This window comes from Leucoraja erinacea, chromosome 1 (assembly GCF_028641065.1).
Source record: "Leucoraja erinacea ecotype New England chromosome 1, Leri_hhj_1, whole genome shotgun sequence".
NCBI lineage: Eukaryota > Metazoa > Chordata > Chondrichthyes > Rajiformes > Rajidae > Leucoraja > Leucoraja erinaceus.
The window spans coordinates 55664612-55690825 of record NC_073377.1 but is presented as its reverse complement, the minus strand read 5'-3'; the positions used below and the strand labels follow the sequence as shown (position 1 = coordinate 55690825).

Genomic DNA, 26214 nt, shown 5'->3' with positions numbered 1-26214 from the left:
TTTTTGTGCTGTATGACTCAATGACTTTGCAAATCCTCTGTTCAAATCAACAGATGTGTGTGGTGCTGGAGCAGAAATATGTTCCTGAGATTCACAGTGTGTCACCATTACAGAATTCTATACACTGCTACCAGCAATTAAAATTATACTGATTATTGTCCACACACATAACCATGCTGACTATGTGCAATCCAACCACGTCATTCCAAATGAATGTCCATCTTATCCCTCAAAATTCCTGCAGTAACTTTTTTACCACAGATGTTAAGCTAACGAGTTTTTCTTTGCAGGTCTTCTTAAGTAGAGGCACAACATTAGCCACCCTCCAGTCTTCTGGAAATACACCCTATCCAACAATGTTCATATATGTATCTCAGTCAGGACTCCTACAATTTCTTCTCTATAAGATCCTATAACTTCACAGTTTTCGCCCGAGTTGCAGTTCTTCCAATTTCACCAGAGATTGTTTCTGTAGCTCAAGCATTGCATTGTTAATAATTTGGTAAAGTGTTGTTTTAAAAGACTCTTTAAAATGAAAAATGAAAACATACATGTGCGTTCCAATTTCCTTCACTTCATGGTGAATCACATCATCAATGCAACGATCAGGATTAAGTTCAGCTAATACAGCATTAGAAGCCGACAGGTTTAAACGTTGAGAGCTGGTCTGAAGATCAGCCTAATGTAAAAAGAAACAGTTTTATTGATAGATTATGGATTTTTTTTGTTTAATCTAACAACTGGCAGCATTTTGATTTGAAAATTAAATTTCAACGAATATCCGAGAATCCAAATATCTAAGCAGTGGCTTTATACAAGTTGAAATTATACAGGCACTTTATAAACATATATAGGACACAGATTTCCAGCAGTATTTTCCCCATACAGCAAAAGCTCTATGCATGATCATATTCATTAAATAACTTTTTTATAATCTGTTCCCAGAAACATTTTGGATCAAACTATATTACAGTTGTAATGCCAATTTAAATAAAATAATATTTTTTACTAACAAGAAGAAATAAATTAATAACAAGAAGAAATCTGTGACCAGCAAAGTGACCAGTGAGCAATGGGAAATGTAGAAACCCCTACATGGATTTAATGGAAACATAGAAAATAAGTGGATTAGGGCATTCTGCCCTTCAAGCCAGCACTGCCATTCAATATCATCATGGCTGATCATCAAAAATCAGTATCCCATTTCTGCTTTCTCCCCATATCCCTTGATTCTGTTATCCCTAAGAGTTATATCTAACTCTCTCTTGAAAACATCCAGTAAATTGGCCTCCACAGCCTTATGTGGCAGAGAATTCCACAGATCCACAACTCGGTGAACCTACGCTGCACTCCCTCAATAACAAGAATGTCCTTCTTCAAATTAGGAGACCAAAATTGCAAACAGTACTCCAGGTGTGGTCACACCATGGCCCTGTACAACTGCAGTAGAACCTTCTTGCTCCTATACTTAAATCCCCTCGCAATGAAGGTCAACATGCCATTTGCTTTCTTCACTGCCTGCTGTACCTGCATGTTTACTTTGGGTGACTGATGTGCAAGGACACCCAGGTCTCATTGCACCTCCCCTTTTCCTATTCTGATACCATTCAGATAACAATCCGCCTTCTTGTTCTTGCCACCAAAGTGGATAACTCACATTTATCCACATTATACTGCATTTGCCATGCATCTGCCCACTCACCCAACCTATCCAAGTCACCCTGCAGCTTCATAGCATCCTCCTCGCAGCTCACACTGCCACCCAGCTTTGTGTCATCCGCAAACTTGGAGATGTTACATTTAATTTATTTGTCTAAATGGTTGATATATATTGTAAAGAACTGGGATCCCAGCACTGAGCCTTGCGGCACCCCACTAGTCACTGCTGGGGTTAGATTATTTTTTAAATGTTAATTGCTTGAAGGCAGGTCTGCTGAACAGTGACAAAGAACAACTTGTGAGCTCAAGGATACAACTGAAAGGAGCCCAGACAAACTGTGACAATGAGCCTTCATGGTTCGAGGTGCTTGATACATTCTAATTACCCACAAGGAAGCCTGTTATGCAGCAGCGTGTTGTATGCGAAAGTTGTTAGTTAAGTATCTAGTGTCTTTTGTCTGCTAGTCATGTTCAGTCTTTAGTCTTTTAGTTTTAAATGCTACTACTGGATGGCAAATAATTGCAAATTCAATAATCTTACATTTATTTTATAAGATTTAAACTAATGTTTATAACATGTTATTATAAATTTATCCTGTGATAAGAAAAATTGTAATTGAGTATTCTTGTATTATGACCTCAATGACTCTTATTCAAAATTCCTCCTGCAAATACAAAGTTTTATATATGTACCAGACCAAGTGCAGACCCGTTGGGTCTGTTTCTCCAACGCGCGTTTGGGGGGGGGGGGGGGGCGCTGCGGTATCACACTCACACTAACCACCCCCCAAACACACAGGTGGGGAGAGAGAGACTGGGTGGGGAGAGGGGAGGGTGAGAAGAGGGGAGGGAGGGGAGAGAGAGAGGAGGAAACGGGAGAGATTTGGGAGGGAGAGAGCGGGGTAGGGGGAGAGAAAGGGGGGGGAGGGGGGGGAGGAGAGTGGGGGGAGGGAAGGAAGGGGGGGGAGAGGGGTAGGGGGTGGGAGAGAGGAGGAGCGGGGAATGGTGCAAGAGAGAGGGGAAGGGGGTGGGGGGGGAGATGGGGGTGAAGAGGGGTGGGAGAGGGGGGGGGAGGGGATGAGGGAGGGGGGGAGGAGAGAGGGAGGAGATGGGAGGGGGGGGGAGAGAGGGGGAAGGGGAGGAGGAGAGAGGTAGGGGGGGGAGGGGAGAGAGGGGGTGAGGGAGGGGGGAGGGAGGAGGAAGGGCAGAGGGAGGGGAAGGAGGAGGGTGAGGGGTAGGGGAGAGAGGTGGAAGAGGGGATGGGAGGGGAGAGGGGTAGGGGGAGAGAGGGGGAATAGTGGTGAGGGAGGGGGGGGGGTAAGAGTGCGGAAGAGGGGAGAGGGGTAGGGGGGTGGTGGAAGAGGCAGAGATGGGGTACGGGGAGAGGTGGGGGGAGAGGGAGAGGGGAGGAGGGAGAGGGGGGGAGGAGAGAGGGGGGGGAAAGGGAGGGGAGGAGAGGGGTGGGGGGTGAGGGGGGTGGGGGGGGGGGGGGGGGGGGGGAAAGAGGGTGGGGGGGGGGGACAACTCCTCAACATCATTTCTAGATCAGGCATCATGCAAAATTCAATATCATCTTCCCTCAACTGATGATTCAGCTCTTCTCCAATAATAACGCTCAGGATAGCAGCAAGTCTACATGACATGACTACAACTTAGTCTGTGAAACAACATTGGCCATTTACAAGAGAAATTCTCATGTAGAAAATCCTCTATGTTCTGCAGTGATCAATTTATGATATATATATATTTATTGACTTTGCCAGTTCTTAATGCAATATGAAATAAAGTTGTCAATCAATATCATTAATTCAGCTCAGAATTCTACAGCACAATTTGCTACCTTCAAACAAAACTCAAATTTGATGTTTTTGGTTTATGTCAATTAATATAAAATTGTACTGAAATACTAGTGACAAAGAAATGTGTTTATTCATAATCACAAATATTAGTGAGCAAATCAAGTGGTACCTGCATTGGTTATTTTTAAGTTTCTAAAACATTTGCACAAATAAATTATATGCATAATACAGTGGATTGACTTACCTTAATTAAAACATCCTTAACAATGTGCGTACTGTCATTATGTACACTGATGTAGCTTGAAAAGGTTTCACCTAAAAAAATATTCCTACACAAAAAACCCAAAATGTAAAATTATTTTTTGCATCTGATAAAAGTAATAACAAACCGAGTTATATAAAAATCTACTTCTGCAGGGGTTCATTTTGCAGCTTTAGAAACAAAGCATTTTTTCAGAACTGGAAATGAGAAGGCTTTAGATTCCTGATACTTTTAAACCTCTTCTGAGTGAGAATTTCAAAATGTGGGGTCGGGGGGGATTAGTCATGCAATACATATGAGAAGAGATTGATGAACCAGAGGATGGTGAAATTCTCTAAAGATTTCAGTCTCTGTGCATATTCAAGACAAGCTGATGGAATTTTGTATATTAATGGAATTAAAAGATTTGGGATTAGTGTAGGAAAGTACTGTTGAGATAAAAATCAACTGCTACCTTAGTTAACCATAGCTAGTCTTGCTTGCAGAATACATTGAACAATCTTCATTTCAGTCAATTTGTTTCACTTCATTCTCCACATTAAGATTCATCTCTGCTTCTCAATTTTAGAACCCCAATTTCAGGGGACAAGCAAGAGGCCAAAGTTGAAGGTAAGCACAGCAACTCCCACCGCTACCTTGATTACGTTTCTTCACACTCCTTTTCCTCCTAAATATTCCTTTTACCCAATTCCTCCATCATATTTATTTGGATAATAACATCTTCCACACCAGTGTTTGTCAGTGATCATAGTCATACAGTGTGGAAACAGGCCCTTCGGCCCAACTTGCCCACACCAGCCAACATGCTTCAGCTACACTAGTCCCACCTGCCCGCATTTGATCAATATTCCTCCAAACCTGTCCTATCCATGTACCTGTCTCACTATTTCTTAAATGGTGGTATAGTCCCTGCCTCAACCACCTTCTCTGTTTCATGTGCCCACCACCCTTTGTGAGAAAAGGTTACCCCCCAGATTCCTATTAAATCCTTTCCCCTTCAGCTTAAACCTATGTCTTCTGGTCCTACTTTTGTCAAGAGACTCTGTGCATCTACCCAATCGATACCTCTCATGATCATATACACCTCTCACCCCTCATCCTCCTGCGCTCCAAGGAATAGGGCCCCAGCCAACTCAACCTCTCCCTATAGCTCAGACCCTCTAGACCTGGCAACAAATTTTCGTTGTATCCTTTCCACCTTGACAACATCTTTCCTTTAACACAGTGCACAGAACTGAATACAAATACAGCCTAAACAACGTCTTATACAATTGCAACATGACCTCCCAACTTCTATACTCAATACTCTGACTTTCACAACCCAATCTACCTACGACTCTACCTTCAAGGAAACATGTACCTGCACGCCTAAATCCCTCTGCTCTAAAATTGCCCAGAGCCCCATCTTTCATGTCTCATTAATTTTCTCATTAATGTCTCCTGCATCTTTCACTATCATTGATTTGATAACTTAATCCATCCTGCTTTCCACTCTATCTCTGACCTTTCCTCTCTCTAATGGCCCTGTCTCATGGTGCAAATTCACCCACGTGCGATCCCGAGTGAAAGAAAAAAATCACACTCATGCTTGTCTACGAGATTCCAAGTTTGTGTTCACGAGTTTAAACGAGTTCCCACGTGTATGTCTAAGTTAGCCGTTAACTTCTCATTTCTGCGATGTACCAAGTTCCTCTCCCGAGTTACTCTTGAGCCAACCATGAATGAAGGTCTGTTTTAAGTATCAAATAGAGGAGCTGGACAGCATCTTATACAGTAAGTATATTCTGATTCAGTATTGAAAGTTATTCAATTTCAGAACTTATAAAAACTAGGCAGGATCTCGGCCCCACACTCGCTGCCATTGTGCAGCAAGGAGGCGGTAGTGGTGAAGCAACAGTGTTAAAGAAGACAGCTTCATCCTGAATTGCCAGGTCTACACACTGCAGGGGACGGATCCTGGACGGATGTCTCCGCGCCTGCTCGTTCTAAGCGGAATATATTTTTAGTTGCCTTTCAAGCCTGGCTTTGGTTTTATTCCTTTTTTTTTGTTTATTCGCACACATTTCGTGTGTGAGGGTGTGAGAAGTCCATGCCGGGTGCCGGCCGGCCGCAGCCGATGTTCTTTCACATCAGATTGTTGGGAGACGGAGCTCAGGGTTCACCTCCTGAGCTGCTTTGGTGCCCAGGCGCGAGTTGAGGTGGAGGGAGGCTGGGGTGAGGGGGGGGGGATGCGTAGGCGTCATTAATCTGTCTGGGGTGACAAGGCTCTTGGGTTAAGCTGGGATCATTCTCTGCTCTCATCTCTCTCTTTCTGTGTGTGCATTAGCCGGGGAAAGAGCGGTCTACCTCGTTGGGGCACAAGACCTCTGCCGCCTACCCCTTGCTGCCATCAACTTGTTTGCTCCTTTGGTTCGCCTCATCTGCCCTGCTCCTATCCCAGCCCTGCCCCAGCTCTCTGCCCCATTCTCTTGCAAATGTCGCTTCCGCCGCTGTAACGAGAGGCAGCATCTCTGGAGAGAAGGAATGGGTGACGGGATGACGTTTCCAAAATTCTGCTGCGTCTTTGTGTTACTCCAGCACTGTGTCAACCAGCATCTGCCCTTTCTTGTGTAGGACATTATTTGTATCTGTAGCAGTTGATTGTCGCTCCCTTCAGTTTCCCAGGAGGCCGGGACGGGACTGGAGTTGGGAGGGAAAGGTTGGGTGGGGGGGGGTTTGGGTGACTTAGCACGGGAGACAAGTGTAGGAGAGGTGTACTGACTGTGTGCGCAGACACTCTGGTAGTGATTGCCCACCAGTCTCAAAAGCCGCTGTCTCCCTGTCCCTGGGATAGCAGGGGGCATTCAAACAGCACAATACCCCCCTCCCCCTGCACTCCAATATGAAGGGCAACAATCGCAAGGCTTTAGCGTCAGAAACAGTGGGCAGACGACAATCACCCGCCATAACGCGAGAGAGATCATGCACTATTGTCGGCGTTTCTGTATTTCTCCATCTCATTGTTGGCCATGTCTGTCGCCACCCCCACCCCTCTGCTTCACGGCCATGTGTGTGGCCCCTTCCATCACCTCTCCAGCTCCTCGCCCATTGCGCCGGGTCTTCGCACTGTCTTCACGTCGGCGACACCAACAGGTCAGTGCCAGTCACCCCGGGGCAGGTGTTCGGGGGGGCTCTCTCCCAGCGTGGCCCCGGACGGGGGGGGTAGGGGATGCGAGTCAGCGGGCACGCTGGCTCTGCCACAGCATGGGCCGCCGCCAACCAAGCCACCCATCCACGTCCACACGCTCGGTAGAACAGGAGCCGAGACTGGGAACTGTACCGCGGTTGCCCCCTCCATCTGCAACTGCAAACAACCCCACTCTCCTGCTCACCTAACCCGCCCATCTCTTCTCTCTGGGTATTGAAGTTTTTCAAGAATTCACAAGTTTCCCAGGTACCTGCTGTTAGCGCCACGAGTCACTCAAGTTGCATCCACGAGTTCCGACGTTCCCGCTACGTTAATTGTACGTGATTACCACAAGTTTAATTTGTTTTAAACTCGGGGTCATTCGTGGGTCGACTCGCACCGTGAAACAGGGGTTTAAAGCTTGTTCACCTTTAAACTTTGCCCAATTTTCATGAAAGATCATCAAGGGAAATGTTAGCTTTATTCATCTCTCCACAATTGCACAAATTATTAATGAGCAAACCAAGTGGTACCTGCATTGATTTTGAAAAAGTATTTAAAAACTATTTACATAAATAAATTATTTGCAGAATATAATTGATTGACTTACCTTAATTAAAATATCCTTAACAACTAGCCTACTATCATTATGTACACTGGTGTATTTTGAAATGGTTTCTCCTGACCCAAATATTTCCAATGTTTTTTTGTTTTCATTTCCAATTACCAGCATTTCTAATATTTTGCTAATGGATCAAGAAATGGATCAGAATCCAATGGACTAGAGTATCGAGTCACACAGCAGAGAAACAGGCCCAAAGCCCGTTCCAACCAGGATACCCCTTTCAAGCTAGTCCCATTAGGCCATATCCCTCTAAACCTTACATTCATTGCAAAAATAAAACATTCTAACCCAGCCCAGAGCAAAAAATGTGATTCTATTGGAGAAATGCACTGCATGTTTAAACAAATTACATTGTGCCAAAAAGACCAATTTGCATTATTCTTTTTCTTTAACTTTCTTTTAATTGGTATTTGGAATGCAAATGAAAAATAATAGGAGAAATCTAAATATACAGCTTAATATGTTCATAATTGAGGCATTCTTACCCAAAGTTCTGAGGAAGAGTCAACATTTCACCCAACATGAAAGTCTCTGCTCCTTTAACTGTAGAAGGATCATCCTTCATTAGTTGACTAAACAGATCCCCTGTTGTAAAAAATGCACTGTTAATATTGAATCAATAGTTCTTCACACAAAAATGACTATAAACAAAGCAAAAGACATGAAACATTCAGATTGTCCAATGCATGTGTTTGCAGCATGCAAATTGCATGCCAGAACTGCACACTATACTCCAAATGCGAGCTAACCAACAATTTATAAATCAGCAACCTGTCTTTCTGACTCTTCTACTCACTGCCTCAACAACTAGACAAACATACCATTAGTCTTCTTTACCACCTACTTGTGTTACCACTTTCAGAAAGCTATGGACTTCAACCCCAAGATCCCCCTGCAGATCAATGCTGTTACATTAATAATTTCTTATTAACTTGCCATGAACTTATTGCTAACTTGGCAATATACAACAACATTGCCAACTTGTTTTGATTGAAGCACACTGATGCCATCAATATCACAATCAACTAACTAAACAAGTACAGTAGACCAGGACATAAGATCATTAGGGATAGCAGAATTAGGCCATTCGGCCCATCAAGTCTACTCTACCATTCAATCATGGCTGATCTATCTCTCCCTCCGAAACCCCATTCTCCTGCCTTCTCCCCGTTACACTTCTTTCAGATATGGATTCAAGAGGCCAAATGACGGTTTTCTTTGTTACAAAAAGTAGTAAATGTTGGATAGATCCTAGAATTAATGAGCTTTTGAAGATCTTTGAAGAAGAAGAGTTTTGTGCTGCCAAATTTAGAACCTGATTAGAGCTTTACACAGATGAAGATGGGCCAAGGTTGGGCAATGGGCTTGCAGGATATCAATGCGATTCACTTTTTCCTGGATCTTCAAGTGTAGGATTACACGCTGTTGATTCTCTCCATTGTAATATTTTGACTTTTTATTATCCATGGTGCACGTCCATTCTGCTATAACCAGGTGCACACCATTTCCAATAACCAATGAAGTGCTAATAATTGATTATGTCATTAGGCTGTGATTTTCTTCAATAGGTACTTTCCATCTATACAACCTCTACATGAGCAGGAAATGTATTTCAGAGGATAACATTTCAGTCTAATGGACAATGATCTTTATATCTGTGCTTGCATCTGGGATTTCTATTGTCATTTATTGGTCTATCTTAGCTTTTAACATAATAATGTTTATTACATTGAAATAAAGCTTTGTAAATTGAGTACTCATGCCCCAAAAATGTAACTTTGCTGCAGCGAAGAATAATATGTTGAACTTACTTCAATCAGAGTGTAAACTGCTCGTTTCTAAGCTTCCCCCCAGTCTAATTTCAGTAAAAACACTGAATCAAGCACTTGAAATAACTAAATTTTATTTTAACAAAAGCACCTTACAGTTCAACTACTGTACCTATCTCACCGTGGGTTCGATCCTCGTATCTGCCTGTTCAAGTCCTCTAGGCCTCACTCAGACAGAGACACGCCAGAAAGTTACACAGTCCCAAGCGCTCTCCCAGAAGATCGACGCTGGATCTCATGGTAGCGGACTTTTATATGTCCCGGGACCTCGAGAGGCCGAACCACATGGGGGTGGTCTCTTAATAACCCAATAACAGATAGCGACCCATGCATAACAGACATTTCCCTAACCCAATAATACAACAGCTTAATGCATAGTATTCCAACCGGGCTTCGTAAGGAAGCCAACTTAGAAACATTTACCCTGATCTGCCAGAAACCCAGACAAGGCTCAATACCTCATCCAATCAACACTCGGCAAAGTCAAACTCTGCAACATTATTTACAATTATTTACACGGTGTATGATTTGGTTTGCAACCATCCAATCCATTCTATGCATTTTGCACCTAATTGACAGGGCCTGCAGATTATCTTATTCTTTGCTTGCAAATTGTATCTAAGCTCTAGACACACTGGCACCTGTCCGCAGCTTGTCCCAGCTCTGCAGAGAGCAATTCCAAGTTGATCAAATCTCCCGGCAGCCCTGAAGCTTTTACCCCATTTTAAAATCCTAGCTTCTCCAATTTAGCCAGGATTAACAAAAGCACACCTAATCTCCAATTCTACAAAATCACAAGTTCTGTAAGTTCATAAGTTCTAAAAGTTCATAAGTTCTAGGAGCAGAATTAACCCATGTGGCCCATTGTCTACTCCACCAATCAATTGTGGCTGATCTATCTTTCCCTCTCAATCCTATTCTCCTGCTTTCTCCTTATAACCACTGACACCTGTACTAATCAAGAATCGGGGGGGGGGGGGGGGGGGGGGGGGCCCTCGGAAAAGCGCCTGGACCTGATGTTATACCCGGCCAAGTTCTCAAAACCTGTGCAGACCAACTGGCTGGAGTTTTTGCAGACATTTTCAACCTCTTATTACTGCGGTCTAAGGTGCTTTAAGAGGGCATCAATAATACCGGTGCCCAAGAAGAGTAAGGTGACGTGCCGGAACGACTATCGACCAGTGGCACTAACGTCTGTGGTGATGAAGTGCTTTGAGAGGTTGGTTATGGTGCATATCAACTCCTCGCTCAACAAGAACCTCGACCCATTACAATTTGTCTACCGTCACAACAGGTCAACAGTGGATGCGACCTCACTGGCTCTCCACTCCGCACTGGACCACTTGGACAATAAAAACACTTACGTCAAGCTGGTGTTTTTAGACTACAGCTCGGCGTTCAATACCATCATCCCCTCCAAGCTGATTACCAAGCTCATGGAACTGGGTCTCTGTGCATCCCTCTGCAATTGTTTCACTGTACATGTGACAATAAACTAAACTGAACTGAAAACTAAACTGTACAAGCATAATTTACCACATGGCTCAGTCTCAGTGTTGTGTATGCATAATTTGGCATTATACATTTTTAAAAGAGCATTTGCAAAGAGAGACTTTAATAACCTCGATGACCATAAACATCAACATTTATTTAGGTTAGACCAAAAATGATTTTGATTCTAGTTCCGAGAGGTAGCCCAGTTTTGTGCAGTCAAAGTACATGCATTTCAAAGAACTCAGATAAAATTTATTTCCAGAAGTTCAGTGATAACCTCATATAAGTGAACAGTTTACATCCCATTTTAAATCATGCTTTCTGATGGGCAGTGTTGCATTTTTACACTCCTGGATACTGAAAGTGATATAATTATCATAAAATTAGTCCAACTCACCCGGAAGGTCTCTATCTTCACAGGTCACTGGCAAATTGGTAAACAACGTTGGTTTTGTTAATCTCATCACTGTAATGAATAAGGGGGAAAAAAATTACATTACAAAGAGCCAAATCAACCAAGTTGAAAAGTAACAAAAATGCATCAATTGCAATGAGCAATTGAATTTATAATAAAGATATACAATACAATACAATATATACTGATAGAAAGAAAAAAGCTCACATTTAAACAAGTTAATTACAGAGAACCACTAACAAAGAACAAGCCATTATATCTGTGCCATGATTTTTAATGAGATCCTGGCTTTCAACTCAATTTACCCGTCTTCATGCCTTCTCTCAATATCCATTAATAATATTTTAACCCAAAACTAATCTACTGGAAATTTCAAAATAAAAATAAAAGTATTGTGTAATTGGTGTATTATTTGACTGTTGTGATATTGATCCAAAGATTAACAGCCGGACAAAAAAATTGTGATGTTGCTTAAAGGGCCTGACCCACTTACGCGACTTTTTCGGCGACTGCCGGCACCCGCCATAGGTCGCCGAAAATTTTCAACATGTTGAAAATTCAGCGGCGACCTGAAAGACGCTATGACTCTTTGGGTAATTAGGAGACCTCTCACGACCCTACAGGTGACCCTCTGGCGACCTCTCACGACCATACAGGTGACCCTCTGGCGACCTCTCACGACCATACAGGCGACCCCCTGGTAACACCCCACGTCGCCAGGGGTCACCTGTATGGTCGTGAGAGGTCTCCTAGCCACCCAAAGAGTCCAAACTTCTTTCTGGTCGCCACTGAATTTTCAACATGTTCGGCGACTTATGACGGGTGCCGACAGTTGCCGAAAAAGTTGCGTAAGTGGACAGGCCCTTTACTATTTCCTTCACAATGCAATAATCAGGTAACCTGGAATGAGCATAAACAAGCCATCACCTGCAGCAGAGTTTGAAAAAAAAACATTCAGCAGATTTTGAAAAACAAAATCATCTCCCAATTAACTACGGTTTGTCTCTACCGTTCATCTAACATTATCTGGAAAATGTTTAGTTCTCTTCTTATTGATTATTAAAGCACAGTTCATAATTGAAGATCCATGTCCAGCATTGTTATTTCAGGCTGAATGGATAGTGACAAAAATCATTTAAGCAGGGATGAGCAATTGTCATTTGGAATATATTATGTTATAAAATCTGATTATTATTTTCCATTTTACAAGTATTAGCTTGTCTACGTGACTAGATCAGAATAATAAATTTACGATGTTGAATCCAAATCCGTCATTGACATCAATTAATTAATTAAATAACATTTAAGGATGAAAGCAACCGTGCCAACATTATCCCATCAACAGTTTAGGACTACCTTTGGAGTTTGAGAGATAAGGAAAGAGAGTGGCAGAAAAGACATGATGATGATTCTGGTTGCAACACAAATTAAGTACCTCAAGGGTTTGCATGGAGATTATTGAAACACTTGAATTTGTAAAGCCAAATAACGTGTTTGTACGTTTTGTTATAATTTCTAAATGATCTTCATTGTGTCTTCATAAAACAAACAACAAAAAATCTGTTTGGATAGGATGCATTACGTGTTCCCAGATGGGAAAAGGGGAATGCTTCATTGCCTTCGTCCGGTACTATTTCGACATATGATCCACATTACAACAAAAACAAGTAACTTCCCTCAAATGTGTTTTTTTGCAGTGTGCAGATTCTTGAGGTCGAACTTCTTTTAGTCATGTTACATATCTCAATAACAGTTACTCTCATTTATCCCAGGGATGCAGGCTGAACTCAAGAATGTTACTTGTTCAAAGACTTGAGCAAGTTAGTTAACTGCCCACTGTCACAGAAATTGTAATTTGTTTATTATAAACCATTGATGAATTGTTTAAATGGATCCGTCAGTTAAAAGTCGTGCAATATAGATTCCAGGAATTATGTGGACATTGAATATAAGGTAAAACATCCAGGGCACATTATTACAGAACAAATGACAGATGATGAGGATATTTATAGGCAACGACGCATGCTGTGTGTACAGGCGAATATTCTCTTGCGTAAATTTGGTGTGTGTGCAGATGTGGTGAAGATGTTGCTATTTAGAGCATACTGCACACCACTCTACACTGCGCACCTGTGGTTGAACTATGGAAAGACAAGTATGCAGAGACTAAAGGTGGCATATAACGATGACATGAGAACACTGCTAAGGAAACCTAGATGGTGTAGTGCCAGTAATATGTTTGTGGCTGCAGGAGTCAGTACTTTAGAAGCTATCCTAAGACATCACATGTGCAGGATAAATGACTCTAAAAATGTGATTATTGTGGCCTTGTCAAACATAAGGGTCAGCACTACACGCTACGAATCCCAGCTGTGTAGACACGGGTATCGTTGTCTCGTTTAGGACATTGATCATTCTTTTAATCTGGATTTTTAACTTATGTATTGTGTTTTTAAAAATATATATAATTTATGATGCTTTTATAAGTGATATACTAAGATTTTATATGTACTTTATGATATTTAATATGCAATGCATTTTTATGTAATGTTGCCCCTTGTCTGGACCTCGAGTCCGTAATAAAAGTTTATTATTATTATTATTATTGAAAGTAGGAAAACCAACAAATATTAAACTGATATGAAAAATCATTTCAAATGCTACATATAGTGCATTCAGAAAGTATTCAGACCCCTTCACTTTTTCCACACTTTATGTTACAGCGTTATTTTAAAATTGATAAATTCAAAAAGAAATAACTGAAATATCACATTTACACAAGTATTCAGACCCTTTACTCAGTACTTTGTTGAGGCACCTTTGGCAGCGATTACAGCCTCAAGTCTTCTTGGGTATGACGCTACAAGCTTGGCACACCTGTATTTGGGTAATTTCTCCCATTCTTCTCTGCAGGTCCTCTCAATCTCTGTCAGGTTGGATGGGGAGCGTCGATGCACAGCTATTTTCAGGTCCCTCCAGAGATGTTTGATCGGGTTCAAGTCCAGGCTCTGGCTGTGTCACTCAAGGACATTCACAAACATGTCACAAAGCCACTCCTGCGTTGTCTTGGCTCTGTGCTCAGGGTCGTTGTCCTGTTGGAAGGTGAACCTCCATCCAGTCTGAGGTCCAGAATGCTCTGGAGCAGGTTTTCATCAACGTTCTCTCTGTACTTTGCTCCGTTCATCTTTCCCTCGATCCCGACTAGTCTCCTAGTTCCTGCCGCTGAATAACTTCACCGTAGGTATGGTATTGGCCAAGTGATGAGCGGTGCCTGGTTTCCTCCAAACGTTACGCTTGGCATTCAGGTCAAAGAGTTCAATCTTGGTTTCACCAGACCAGAGAATCTTGTTTCTCATGTCTTTTGGCAAACTCCAAGTGGGCTGTCATGTGCCTTTTACTGAGGAGTTGTTTCTGTCTGGCCACTCTACCATAAAGGCCTGATTGGAGGAATGCTGCAGATATAGTTGTCCTTCAGGAAGGTTCTGCCATCTCCACAGAGGAACTCTGGAGCTCTGTCAGAGTAACCATCGGGTTCTTGGTCCCCATCCTGACTAAGGCCCTTCTCCCCCGATTGCTCAGTTTGGCCGGGCAACCACCTCTATAAAGAGTCCTGGTGGTTCCAAAGTTCTTCCATTTAAGAATGACGGAGGCCACTGTGCTCTTCGGGACCTGCAATGCTGCAGAAATTGTTTTATACCCTTCCCCAGATCTGTGTCTCGACACAATCCTGTGAGGTCTACGGACAATTCCTTCGTCTTCGTGGCTTGGTTTTTGCTCTGACATGCACTGTCAACTGTGGGACCTTAATTAGACAGGTGTGTGCCTTTCCGAATCATGTCCAATCAATTTAATTTACCACTGGTGGTCTCCAATCAAGTTGTAGAAACATCTCAAGGATAATCATTGGAAACAGGATGAACCCAAGCTCAATTTTGAGTGTCATAGCAAAGGGTCTGAATACTTATGTAAATGTGATATTTCAGTTATTTCTTTTTGATTACTTTGCAAACATTTCTAAACACCTCTTTTCGTTTCATTATGGGGTATTGTATGTAGATAGATGATAAAAAATGAATATAATCCATTTTTAAATAAGGCAGTAACATAGCAAAATGTGGAAAATGTGAAGGGGTCTGAATGCACTATACTTGGCAAATATGTGTCCATTGTATTTGCATACACTCAGCTTTCACGCATGGCTTAGTGGGAGAAAATTCAATTATAATAGTTCTTTCTTCCCCCATCCTTTCTCAGCTGAAAATACTAAGAACTGAAATCTATTGTCGCGCCAACAAAGTATTTTTCATCAAGCCATAGTACAAGAGTTCACGTCTATCCATCAGGATGAACTATTTATTTGGGAACCTGACATTTGTATTTTTGCCACCAGTTGATTGAGCAAGTTTTTGATAACATTAATCACAGGTTCAACTAGGCTCTGCACAAGACAAAGTCTGGAGCACAAAAGATAATCTGATCAATGATTTTCAATTTCAAATCAAAATAATTTCTCCAAAATCATTGCTAAATGCTGAATTTGACAAATGTATATGCCTGGTAAATAGAGATCAAAATTCCTACCCTCGACATAATCTTTCAAATTTCTTAATGGCAGTGTTGATACAAGACTTCACTGGTGCTGTTACTGATTGCTGGGACAGCTGGCATTACAATTAAAACAGTATCTATTGAAGAGGTGAATACTTATGGAAACATTACACATCATTTATTCACAGAATGTTTCCAACATCTTCAACTGTCATTGTTCCCATGTTTTGTCTCTCAATGCTAAAACTGTGCCACAGCTTCAATAATACTAAAACATTCAAATAGTCCCTGCTAGTCAAAAGAGAGCAGACAATTAAAAACTAGCGAAACTGATTATAATTAAGCATGACCTTGTCCTGAGACCACATCCATTTATATATTCCCAACAAAGGTAATGATACAACAATCAGGACCAGCAATTTGGTCTTTTTTCTCCCCTTTCCTTTTGCATGGAAGATGAAGCCAATTGTAGCATTACCAGGATTTTTCAGATTCAAATGTCTCAATTAACAGTGACCCATAAAAAATCCTTCCATCCTTGAGCAGCACACCACCATAGGGTCAATATATCATTACATTAGAGCCCCCAAAATAATTCCATAAAATACAATAATGAATGAGTATATTTTTCTTCTAAAAATGTTGAACTCTTGTAAAAGAAAGGCTAATTCGATTTAAGACCCCTTGGCTCGCATTTAATAGCCATGGGGTCGTAAATAGTACCTTAAAATAATGTTGTTCATGATGCAATAGATGGTTGCCAATCTGCGCAAGTCTGGATTCCACTAATTGCAATGTGCTAATACCAGTTATCTCATTTTGGTGATTTTGTTTGAGGATTAAGTATGGGCTATGGTATTGGACAGAATTCCACTTATCGTCTTTCAATAGTGCCACAGAATTACTAACGTTGACTGAATGGTTTAAAAATAAAATAATTCCAATCACAATAAAACTTCCTTGGTACAGCAGTTACAAATACGCAGGAAGGGAAAGCCAAGAGACCATGCACAAATCTTCATTGACAGGATGGGCAGTGGAGAGAATCAACAGCTTCAAGTTCGTGGGTGTACACATCTCCAATTATTGGTTCTGGGCTCACAAAGAATGCTCACCAACACCTCTACTTCCTCGGATGTTTGAGGACATTGGGCATGTCGCCAAATTTGCTCTCAAACTTCTATAGGTGTACTGTGGAGAGCATTCTGGTTGCTTCACAGCCTGGTTCGGTATTTTAAATGCTCAAGAGCAAATTATGCCACAGAAAACAGTGCTTCCCCAGTGCTTCACAGGTACTGACCTCCGCGTCAAAGGTGGAAATGCTCTCAAGAAGGCCTATAATATCAAAGACACACATCAAGTGACACACACACCATGGTAACCCTGGCCATGCTCTCAACTCGTGTTACAATCTGAATAAAATACTTTGTAGCTTTGTCGACGCCCTATATGTGGCAACTCTTTGCATACTTGAGAATGCCAAACAAAGAACCTCACTGTGACGTCACATGTGATAAAGTATCATTCAATTGAAGGTATGTAATAGTGCAAAATTAAAGTTCGAAGACCAACCATTGTATTGTAAAGACCATAATGGCTGAGGTAGGGTTGTTGTTGGGGCTGTGCAGGGTGTTTCAAGGAGCCCACAAACCATTACTGTTTGTTTCAAGACAGCTTCTTCCCATCAAATCAATTTCTTGAAGCAACCTGTACAACCTTAACGACAACCCCACCTCAACACCAAGCCATTACAGACTTTGCATAATATTGTTGCTCAACGTACTTTGGTTGTTCACTATTACGGTCTGATTTACTTAATTAGCTGATAATTTATTGTATATTTATTACCTGTTGCGTTTAATGTGCTGTAAAGCTGCAGCAAGTAAGAATTTCATTGTCCCGGTTCACGTTCCGTGCACATGACAAATAAACACTCCGGACACTTGGGAGTTACCCCTTGTGCTTTATCACTGGAGTGAAAGTTAAGCGACTATTTTGAGGATGGAGAGCAATCACAAAGCAAATCTAAAATGATCACCACAAAATTAAAGAAATCCTGATTTATTAGCATTACATGCAAATTTATATTTACAACATTGCATTAAAAAACTACATTGCATGTAAATTTGGATTTAAAGTCCATAGACAATTTGATGCAATTCATACATATCAAAAAGCATTGCTTTTAAATAACATTTAACTACAATTTGTAAATACTACCATGTCCACGCACAAATAAGCTGAGTTTACCCGTAAGATTTAATGCTTGTTTTATCAGATTACCAACATATTCACAGCATTGAACGTCACAAAAAATCCATATTTCACCAAAATGTGCATGCATTTTAGCATTGCAACTAGGAAGGTCTCCATATTTAATTATACTGCTCAGTTTTGCCCAGATTTCCTCCAGCTTCTGAGAACTGCAATTGGATTGATCAATGATCCATTTTGCCCTTTGAAAAGAATGCAGCTGAAACTTTTCTTTGATTATCTGAAGACTCCGACTCTCTGTAGAGGTCTTGTTTCTCCATTGTTTGCTGTTTGTTGCAATACTCCAAGACCTTTCTGATTTGTAATCCTTAGTTGTAATTCCACACCGTGAACCTGTTTCTGAAAGAAATTCCACTGCAGCCATCTTATTTACTGAACTATTCCTCAGTAGATTTGTGGAAAACTCCAAAAGACTATTGGTACAATCGTAATTTGGAACTTCTGCTATGAATTCTCTTTCAACCAAATATTTCTCAATATTTTTTGCTTCTTCGTTTGAAATAATTGGTGGACTTTTCTGAGGTTTCAATTGTAAACTTTGCATATTGTTTGGAAACCATGGTGTGAATCTTGATAATGTTCTTTGAGGGAAGTCTTCCAGCAATCGTTCTGCAATTTTTGATAGTTCTGAATAGTCTTGATTGGGTTTATAGTGTACTACTAACTCCATTTTAATGGTAACTCTTGGCACCGTCTTGTTTCTGTCATCTTGAATCCTCGTTGACCAATGAATAATGGCCACTCTTTCCGGTTGTCTTTCCAAATTTATAAAATCAGAGGATATTTCCTTCATGCATTTAACACAGGTTGGAAGATAAAGTGCTTCATGCGGAAGTATAACATTGTGTTGCATCGGTCAATCTCCTTCAGGAAGCGCTATCCTGCAGAAATAAATGTCTTTGAATCTTGTCTATTTATGCTTAAACTAAAAGTTAAAAAAAATGAAAATATTTAAAAATTGTCCTCAAAAACAATGACATTTGTTTCTTCTTTATTTTTTGGATTTCACACAATCAACCTAAAGGTGTCACAACAATCATGACTATATTTTGAAAGTAATTAATTGGTTTAAAACATTTTTGAACATCAAAAGACAAGCACCTTAAACTTTTGCATGTGAATAATTGTTAGTACAATGTGCTATGCATCAATCTACTATTAGTTGGGCTTATCCAATGAAAACACAACCAGTGTTTTGAAAATATTGATTGAAAGTTATTTTGACCTTTTTATTAATAAAATATGATGGCTGCAAGTCAGTGGTTTAATGATGCCCATTTCTTTTGAGGGAATGATAATGCTGAAAAAAATTGAAGCTAACAGGAAACAGCTCCATATCTATAGCCATCACCATGGTTCTGTAACACTTTGGTGCAAAATACAAAAGAGGCATAACCAACTGACGGTATGGAGTATGGAATATGAAACAAAACTAAAGGAAGACTATTAATACACAGTACAGAATAATGGTACTGGGACAGAGATAGAACACCAAAGATATTAACAGCCGCAAAAAGGTGTGCAAAGTGAAATTTGCAGAGAATAAGACTAACAAAAATTGTTGACAAATTTATTTTGACAGAAAAAGGTATCGCGGGTTTAGTGCTGATGTTGCAGACAATGCACGAGTTCTGAATAATAATAAATAAATAATAAACACGATGAATCAGAAAATACAAACAATGTTTCAAGGACTCTAGTTAATACCTGCAGGAATACAATATTAGAAAAAAATTGGTCAACAACTTGAAATGTTATAAGCTGATTCTTTGTACTGCTGTTTTTAAAGGCAAATAAATTTGTAGATCCTTTACCCATGAGTCTGGATTTTGTCAAGTGGGATGGGGATCTTATTGAAACATAAGATTATTCAGGGTTTGGACATGCTAGAGGTAGGAAACATGTACCCGATGTTGAAGGAGTCCAGAACCAGGGGCCACAGTTTAAGAATAGGGGGTAAGCCATTTAGAACGGAGATGTGGAAAGACTTTTTCTCACAGAGAGTTGGGAGTCTGCGGAATTCCCTGCCTTAGAAGGCAGTGGAGGCCGGTTCTCTGGATGCTTTCAAGAGAGAGTTAGATAAAGCTCTTAAAGAGAGCGGAGTCAGGGTATATGGGGAGAAGGCAGGAATGGGGTACCGATTGTGGATGATCTGCCATGATCACATTGAATGGCAGTGCTGGCTCAAAAGGCTGAATGGCCTACTCCTGCACCTGTTGTCTATTGAAAGATTTGGCCCATAATTTTGTAAAGCTTTGTGAATTATGCAATTCACTGATGGTTTTCAACACATGGTGTACAAAGGCATTTACAAAATGCCGAGAGGTCCTGCAGGTCATGCACTGCGCAATAACCAAGTATAAAAATTGATCACCATAATCTTAAGAATCTACAAAAATTAACTAGTCAGAATAATTTTGGCTTGAAATTAACAGATCTACTTAGACAAATGTATACAAGGATATGGAGCTTTGGCATATACAGCACTGCAGCAGGCCTTTCAGCCCACCATATTTGTACCAACCAGGTGACAATTTAAACAATCCCATCTACCTGGACATGGTCTGGGTCTCTTTATTCTCTGCTTGACCAAATGTCTCATAAACATTGCATCGGTTTCAACCGCCGGCAGCAAGTTCTTGCCATACAAATCACCTTTATATTTTGCCCCCTCTCATTTTAAACCTTTGTCTTTTAGGATTTAACAATTCCACAGTGGGAAAAAGACTGGTCCATGTCTTGCAGAACTTTATATACTCGTTTTTTTTTTGAAACAAAATCACATTGCACTGTTACGATCAATGGCAGGAAAAATAATAGCCCAAAGAAAAAATGTTCTGTAAAATTTTAAAGCTTCCAACTTCTCTAAAATAATTGCTCAATAATTCCTGCTCCACAAATTACAATGCAGACCTCATAATTGTATGGCATTTTGCAATACTTCAATGTTGTAGGGAATGGTGAAAAAAACAATAGTAATGTGATTTAATGTAAGTGTGATATGATTCTTATATCTTCAAGATGCTTGTTTGCATTAGCCAAACTGCCTAGAATTTAAAATCTTCTCTGAATACAAATCTTGAGCAGCAATACCTATAATATTATGGCTCGAATGTTTGGCCAAGGTTTGTAAATATTCTCTTTTTCACACACTCATACAGCAATTGGAGCGATTTACCATAAATTCATTAAATTAGATGTTTTACACTGAGAATTATTGATGCATCCTTTGTACGTCATGAACAACTATATTACAATATTCATATCCCTCAAGTACTTTCTACTGATAATTATATTGGAAGTAGAAACATAGAAACATAGGTGCAGGAATAGGCCATTCGGCCCTTCAAGCCAGCACCGCCATTCAATACGATCATGGCTGATCATCAAAAATCAGTATCCTGTTCTTGCTTTTTCCCCATATCCCTTGATTCCTTTAGCCCCAAGAGCTAAATCTAACTCTCTTGAAAACATCCAGTGAATTGGCCTCCACTGCCTTCTGTGGCAGAGAATTCCACAGATTCACAACTCTCTGGGTGAAAATGTTTTTCCTCATCTCAGTCCTAAATGGCCTACCCCTTATTCTTAAGCTGTGATCTTTGGTTCTGGCCTCCCCCTACATAGGGAACATTTTTCCTGCATCTAGCCTATCCAATCCTTTAAGAATTGTATATGTTTCTATAAGATGCCCTCTCATCCTTCTAAATTCCAGTGAATACAAGCCCAGTCGACACATTCTTTCATCATGCGTCAGTTCCGCCATCCTGGGAATTAACCTGGTGAACATACGCTGCACTCCTTCAATAGCAATAATGTCCTTCCTCAAGTTTGGAGACCAAAATTGCACACAATACTCCAGGGGCGGTCTAACCAGGGCCCTGTACACTGCTGTAGGATTTAAGAAGGAATTGCAGATGCTGGAAAATCGAAGGTAGACAAAAGTGCTGGAGAAACTCAGCGAGTGCAGCAGCATCTATGGAGCGAAGGAAAGAGGCAACGTTTCGGGCCGAAACTCTTCTTCAGACTGATGTGGGGGGTGGGGTGGGGGCGGAGAAGATAGGAGAAAGGAAGAGGAGGAGCCAGAGGGCTGAGGGAGAGCTGAGAAGGGGAGGAGACAGCAAGGGCTACAGGAAATTGGAAGTCAATGTTCATGCCGCTAGAATGCAAACTCCCCAGAATATGAGGTGCTGCTCCTCCAATATCCGGTGGTGCTCACTCTGGCCATGGAGGAGGCCCAGGCCAGAAAGGTCGGATTCGGAATGGGAGGGGGAGTTGAAGTGCTGAGCCACAGGGAGATCAGGTTGGTTAATACGGTGCAGTGGTAGTCTGGCACGTTGATCTCTACAAAGCTAAGGCCACGCGCCAACTCTCGGACATCTCCTACTTATCCCTGGACCATGACTCCACTAACCTCATCAACTCCGGCTCCCTGCCCTCCCAAGCCTCCAACCTCATCCTTCCCCAGCCCCACACGGCTCGATTTTACCTTCTCCCCAAAATCCACAAGCCTGACTGCCCTGGTAGACCCATTGTCTCTGCCTGTTCGTGCCCTACCGAACTTTCCACATACCTCGACTCCATCCTACCCCCTTGGTTAAATCACTCCCTACCTATGTTCAGGACACCTCAGACACTCTCCGTTGTCTCTGGGCATTCCGTTCTCTAGGCCCCCATCCCCTCATCTTCACCATGGACGTCCAGTCACTCTAAATCTCCACCCCCCACCAGGAAGGTCTCAAAGCCTTAGGTCTCAAAGCAGTAATCCCCGTCTACAGATACTCGCCTGGTCCATACCCTTAATAACTTCTCGTTTGACTCCTCCCATTTCCTCCAAATACAAGGCGTAGCTATGGGCACGTGCATGGGCCCCAGCTATGCCTGCCTCTTTGTAGAGCACGTCGAACAATCCTTGTTCGAGACGTACACGGGCCCCATCCCCGACCTCCGCTACATCGATGATTGCATTGGTGCTACCTCCTGCACCCACACAACTCATTGACTTCATCCGCTTCACCACTAACTTCCATCTGGCACTCAAATACACCTGGACTATTTCCGACACTTCCCTACCATTTCTTGACCTCACTATCTCCATCGCAGGTGATAGACTTCTGACCGATATCCACTATAAACCCACTGACTCCCATGGCTATCTAGACTAAACTTCTTCCCACCCTACATCCTGTAAGGACTCCATCCCCTACTCCCAATCCCTCAGTCTACGCCGCATCTGCTCCTGGGATGAGGTGTTCCACACCAGGGCATCGGTAATGTCCTCATTCTTCAGGGAACGGGGGTTCCCCTGCCCTAAAATAGATGAAGCTCTCACTAGGGTCTCTTCATTACCCCGTAACACTGCTCTCTCTCCCCATCCCCCCACTCGCAACAAGGGCAGAGTCCCCCTAGTCCTCACCTTTCCTCGCACTAGCCGTTACATAGGACAAATAGTCCTCTGTCAGTTTCGCCACCTCCAACGTGACCCCACCACTCGCCAGATCTTCCCATCTCCCCCTCCGGTCTGCATTCTGCAAAGACCGCTCCCTCCTTAACTCCCTGGTCAATTCTTCCCTTCCCTCCCCCACCACCCCGTCCCCAGGCACTTTCCCTTACAACTGCAAGAGATACTACACTTGTCGCTTTACATCCCCCCCTCGACTGCATTCAAGGACCCAAGCAGTCGTTCCAGGTGCGACAGAGGTTCACCTGCACCTCCTCCAAAATCATCTGCTGCATCCGCTGCTCTAGATGTCAGCTGATCTACATCGGTGAGACCAAGCGTAGGCTTGGCGATCGTCTCGCCAAACACCTCCACTCGGTCCGTATTAACCAACCTGATCACCCTGTGGCTCAGCACTTCAACTTCCCCTCCCATTCCGAATCCGACCTTTCTGTCCTGGGCCTCCTCCATGGCCAGAGTGAGCACCACCGGAAATTGGAGAAGCAGCACCTCATATTCCGCTTGGGCAGTTTGCAACCTAGCAGCATGAACATTGACTTCTCCAATTTCCGGTAGCCATTGATGTGTCCTCCCCTTCTCAGCTCTCCCTCAGCCCTCTGGCTCCTCCTCTTCCTTTCTCCCATCTTCTCCCCACCCCATCCCACATCAGTCTGAAGAAGAGTTTCGTTTCAGGCCGAAACGTTGCCTATTTCCTTCGCTCCATAGATGCTGCTGCACCCGCTGAGTTTCTCCAGCACCAACTGCTGTAGGACCTCCTCACTCCGAAACTCAAATCTTCTCACAATGAAAGCAACATGCCATAAGCTTTCTTCACTGCCTGCTGAACCTGCAATGCTTACTTTCTGTGACTGATGTACGAGCATACCCAAATTCCGTTGAACCACCCCCCTTTCCTAATCTGACACCACTCAGATTCAGGCTGAAGAAGGGTCTCGACCCGAAACCCGCCTATTCCTTCCCTCCATAGATGCTGCCTCACCCGCTGAGTTTTTCCAGCATTTTTGTCCACCTTTGATTTTTCCAGCACCTGCAGTTCTTTCTTAAACCATTCAGATAATAATCTGCCTTCCTATAAATAGCACGCGGGCCTCGGATACAGATCAAAGGGCGAAAGAGTTTGAGCATCTGATTTTGTACAACTGACAGGTAATCGCGTACAAACGGAAGTTGTGGAGGAAGCTGAACATTTACAGTATATATTACTGGTCCCGCCTATTTCCAGAGATGAGCCATATAAAACAGATAGACGCTGCATTTACCTGGAATTACAACTGGTTGACTACTAGTACGCTTCTCCCCAAAGGACCCGAACTGGATAGATCCCAACCCTCTCCCACCGGCGAATCAATGAAACATAACAGATGCAACATAGAAACTTGCCCTTTGGCCACCGAGTCCAGGCTGAGCAACAACCAGCAATTAACACTGGGCACAAGGAACTGCAGATGACGGATTACACACAAAAAGGACACAAGGACAGAGCTGGAGTAACTCAGCGGGTCAGGCAGCATCTGTGGAGGACATGGGTCAGGCATCAAACCCAACTTTATTCTCTCCATAGATATTGTCATCAACTCGCCGACATACACGACACAGTTCACAGCGGCCAATTATCCTGCGTGCTGCCGGGGCCAGAACTGGCAGTAATGATTTACAGAGAGCAGAGAGATGGGCTGCAGATGCCGGGGCACAGACTGAGAGCGAGAGAGCGAGAGAGCTGGGGTAACGCGGCCGGTGGGCGGGTGGGTCGGGCAGCGTCTGTCTGTGGAGAAACACAGGGAGGGAGGGAGGGAGGGACCGGGCCCCATGGCCGCTTGGCCTTGTTACCCCGAGCGAGCACCGTGCGGGAGGGCAGCGGCCCCGGTCTCGGGCCCCGGCGTTACCTTTGAGGGCGAGCAGGTGCTCCTGCTTCAGTTGACTCGCGTCCATCGCCGCCGCGCGCCGCCGCTCCCTCCCCGCTGGCTGGCTGGCTGACCGGCGCGCGCATGCGCCAACTGCCCGACGGGGCGCGGAGCGAATCAACGCTGCGTCCGCGGGGCCAGCGATCTCGAAACGGAAACGAATCGAGACGTAGCACAGTGTTTAAGAGGGAACTGCAGATGCTGGAGAATCGAAGGTTACACAGAAAAGCTGGAGAAACTCAGCGGGTGCAGCAGCATCTATGGAGCGAAGGAAATAGGCAACGTTTCGGGCCGAAACCCTTCTTCAGAGTCTGAAGAAGGGTTTCGGCCCGAAACGTTGCCTATTTCCTTCGCTCCATAGATGCTGCTGCACCCGAGACGTAGCACAGATGCGCACCAAAGATACGAGAGGAGGAAAAGGGAACAAGATGCTAATTTCCGAGTATGAAAATGTCCATAACTTCTTTTAATACTGAAGATATGAAAGTGAATTAGGTGTCAAATTAAACTTCTTTCTATGCTTTATCTGATGGGATAAATTGCAGACTTGATTTTTAAAATCTCAAAATTTTGTAACATCGCTACAAAATACTGAACTTATTCGGCGGGACAGGCAGCATCTGTGGGGAAAGACACACGGAGATGTCCCTGCATGAATATCCTTGCACATGGTTTATCCCTGCATGCACAGCTCCCATCCTTGGTCACTCTGGAGCCTTGGCTCCGTAATTCCAACTATATCATATCCCTTAACTGCTAACTGTGCATCCACCTGATTAGGAAT

General features: G+C 42.7%; 1 protein-coding gene across 4 annotated transcripts in view; it reads right to left on the bottom strand.

Annotated features, from left to right (window-relative positions):
• trappc13 (trafficking protein particle complex subunit 13) overlaps window positions 1-25552 on the bottom strand; it is a 56282-nt gene extending 30730 nt beyond the window's left edge. For 3 of the 4 annotated variants that reach the window (XM_055635132.1, XM_055635140.1, XM_055635146.1), the window contains exons 1-5: window positions 25413-25551; window positions 11232-11300; window positions 7997-8096; window positions 3703-3787; window positions 552-679 (exon numbers count right to left, since the gene is read on the bottom strand). In XM_055635132.1, coding sequence (XP_055491107.1) covers window positions 552-679; window positions 3703-3787; window positions 7997-8096; window positions 11232-11300; window positions 25413-25458 — 428 coding nt within the window. In that variant the 5' untranslated portion in view covers window positions 25459-25551. Of the gene's footprint in view, window positions 1-551; window positions 680-3702; window positions 3788-7996; window positions 8097-11231; window positions 11301-25412 lie in introns of all 4 variants that reach the window. The other variant, XM_055635154.1, reaches the window with a different exon arrangement.
• Between the last annotated feature and the right edge of the window lie 662 nt (window positions 25553-26214).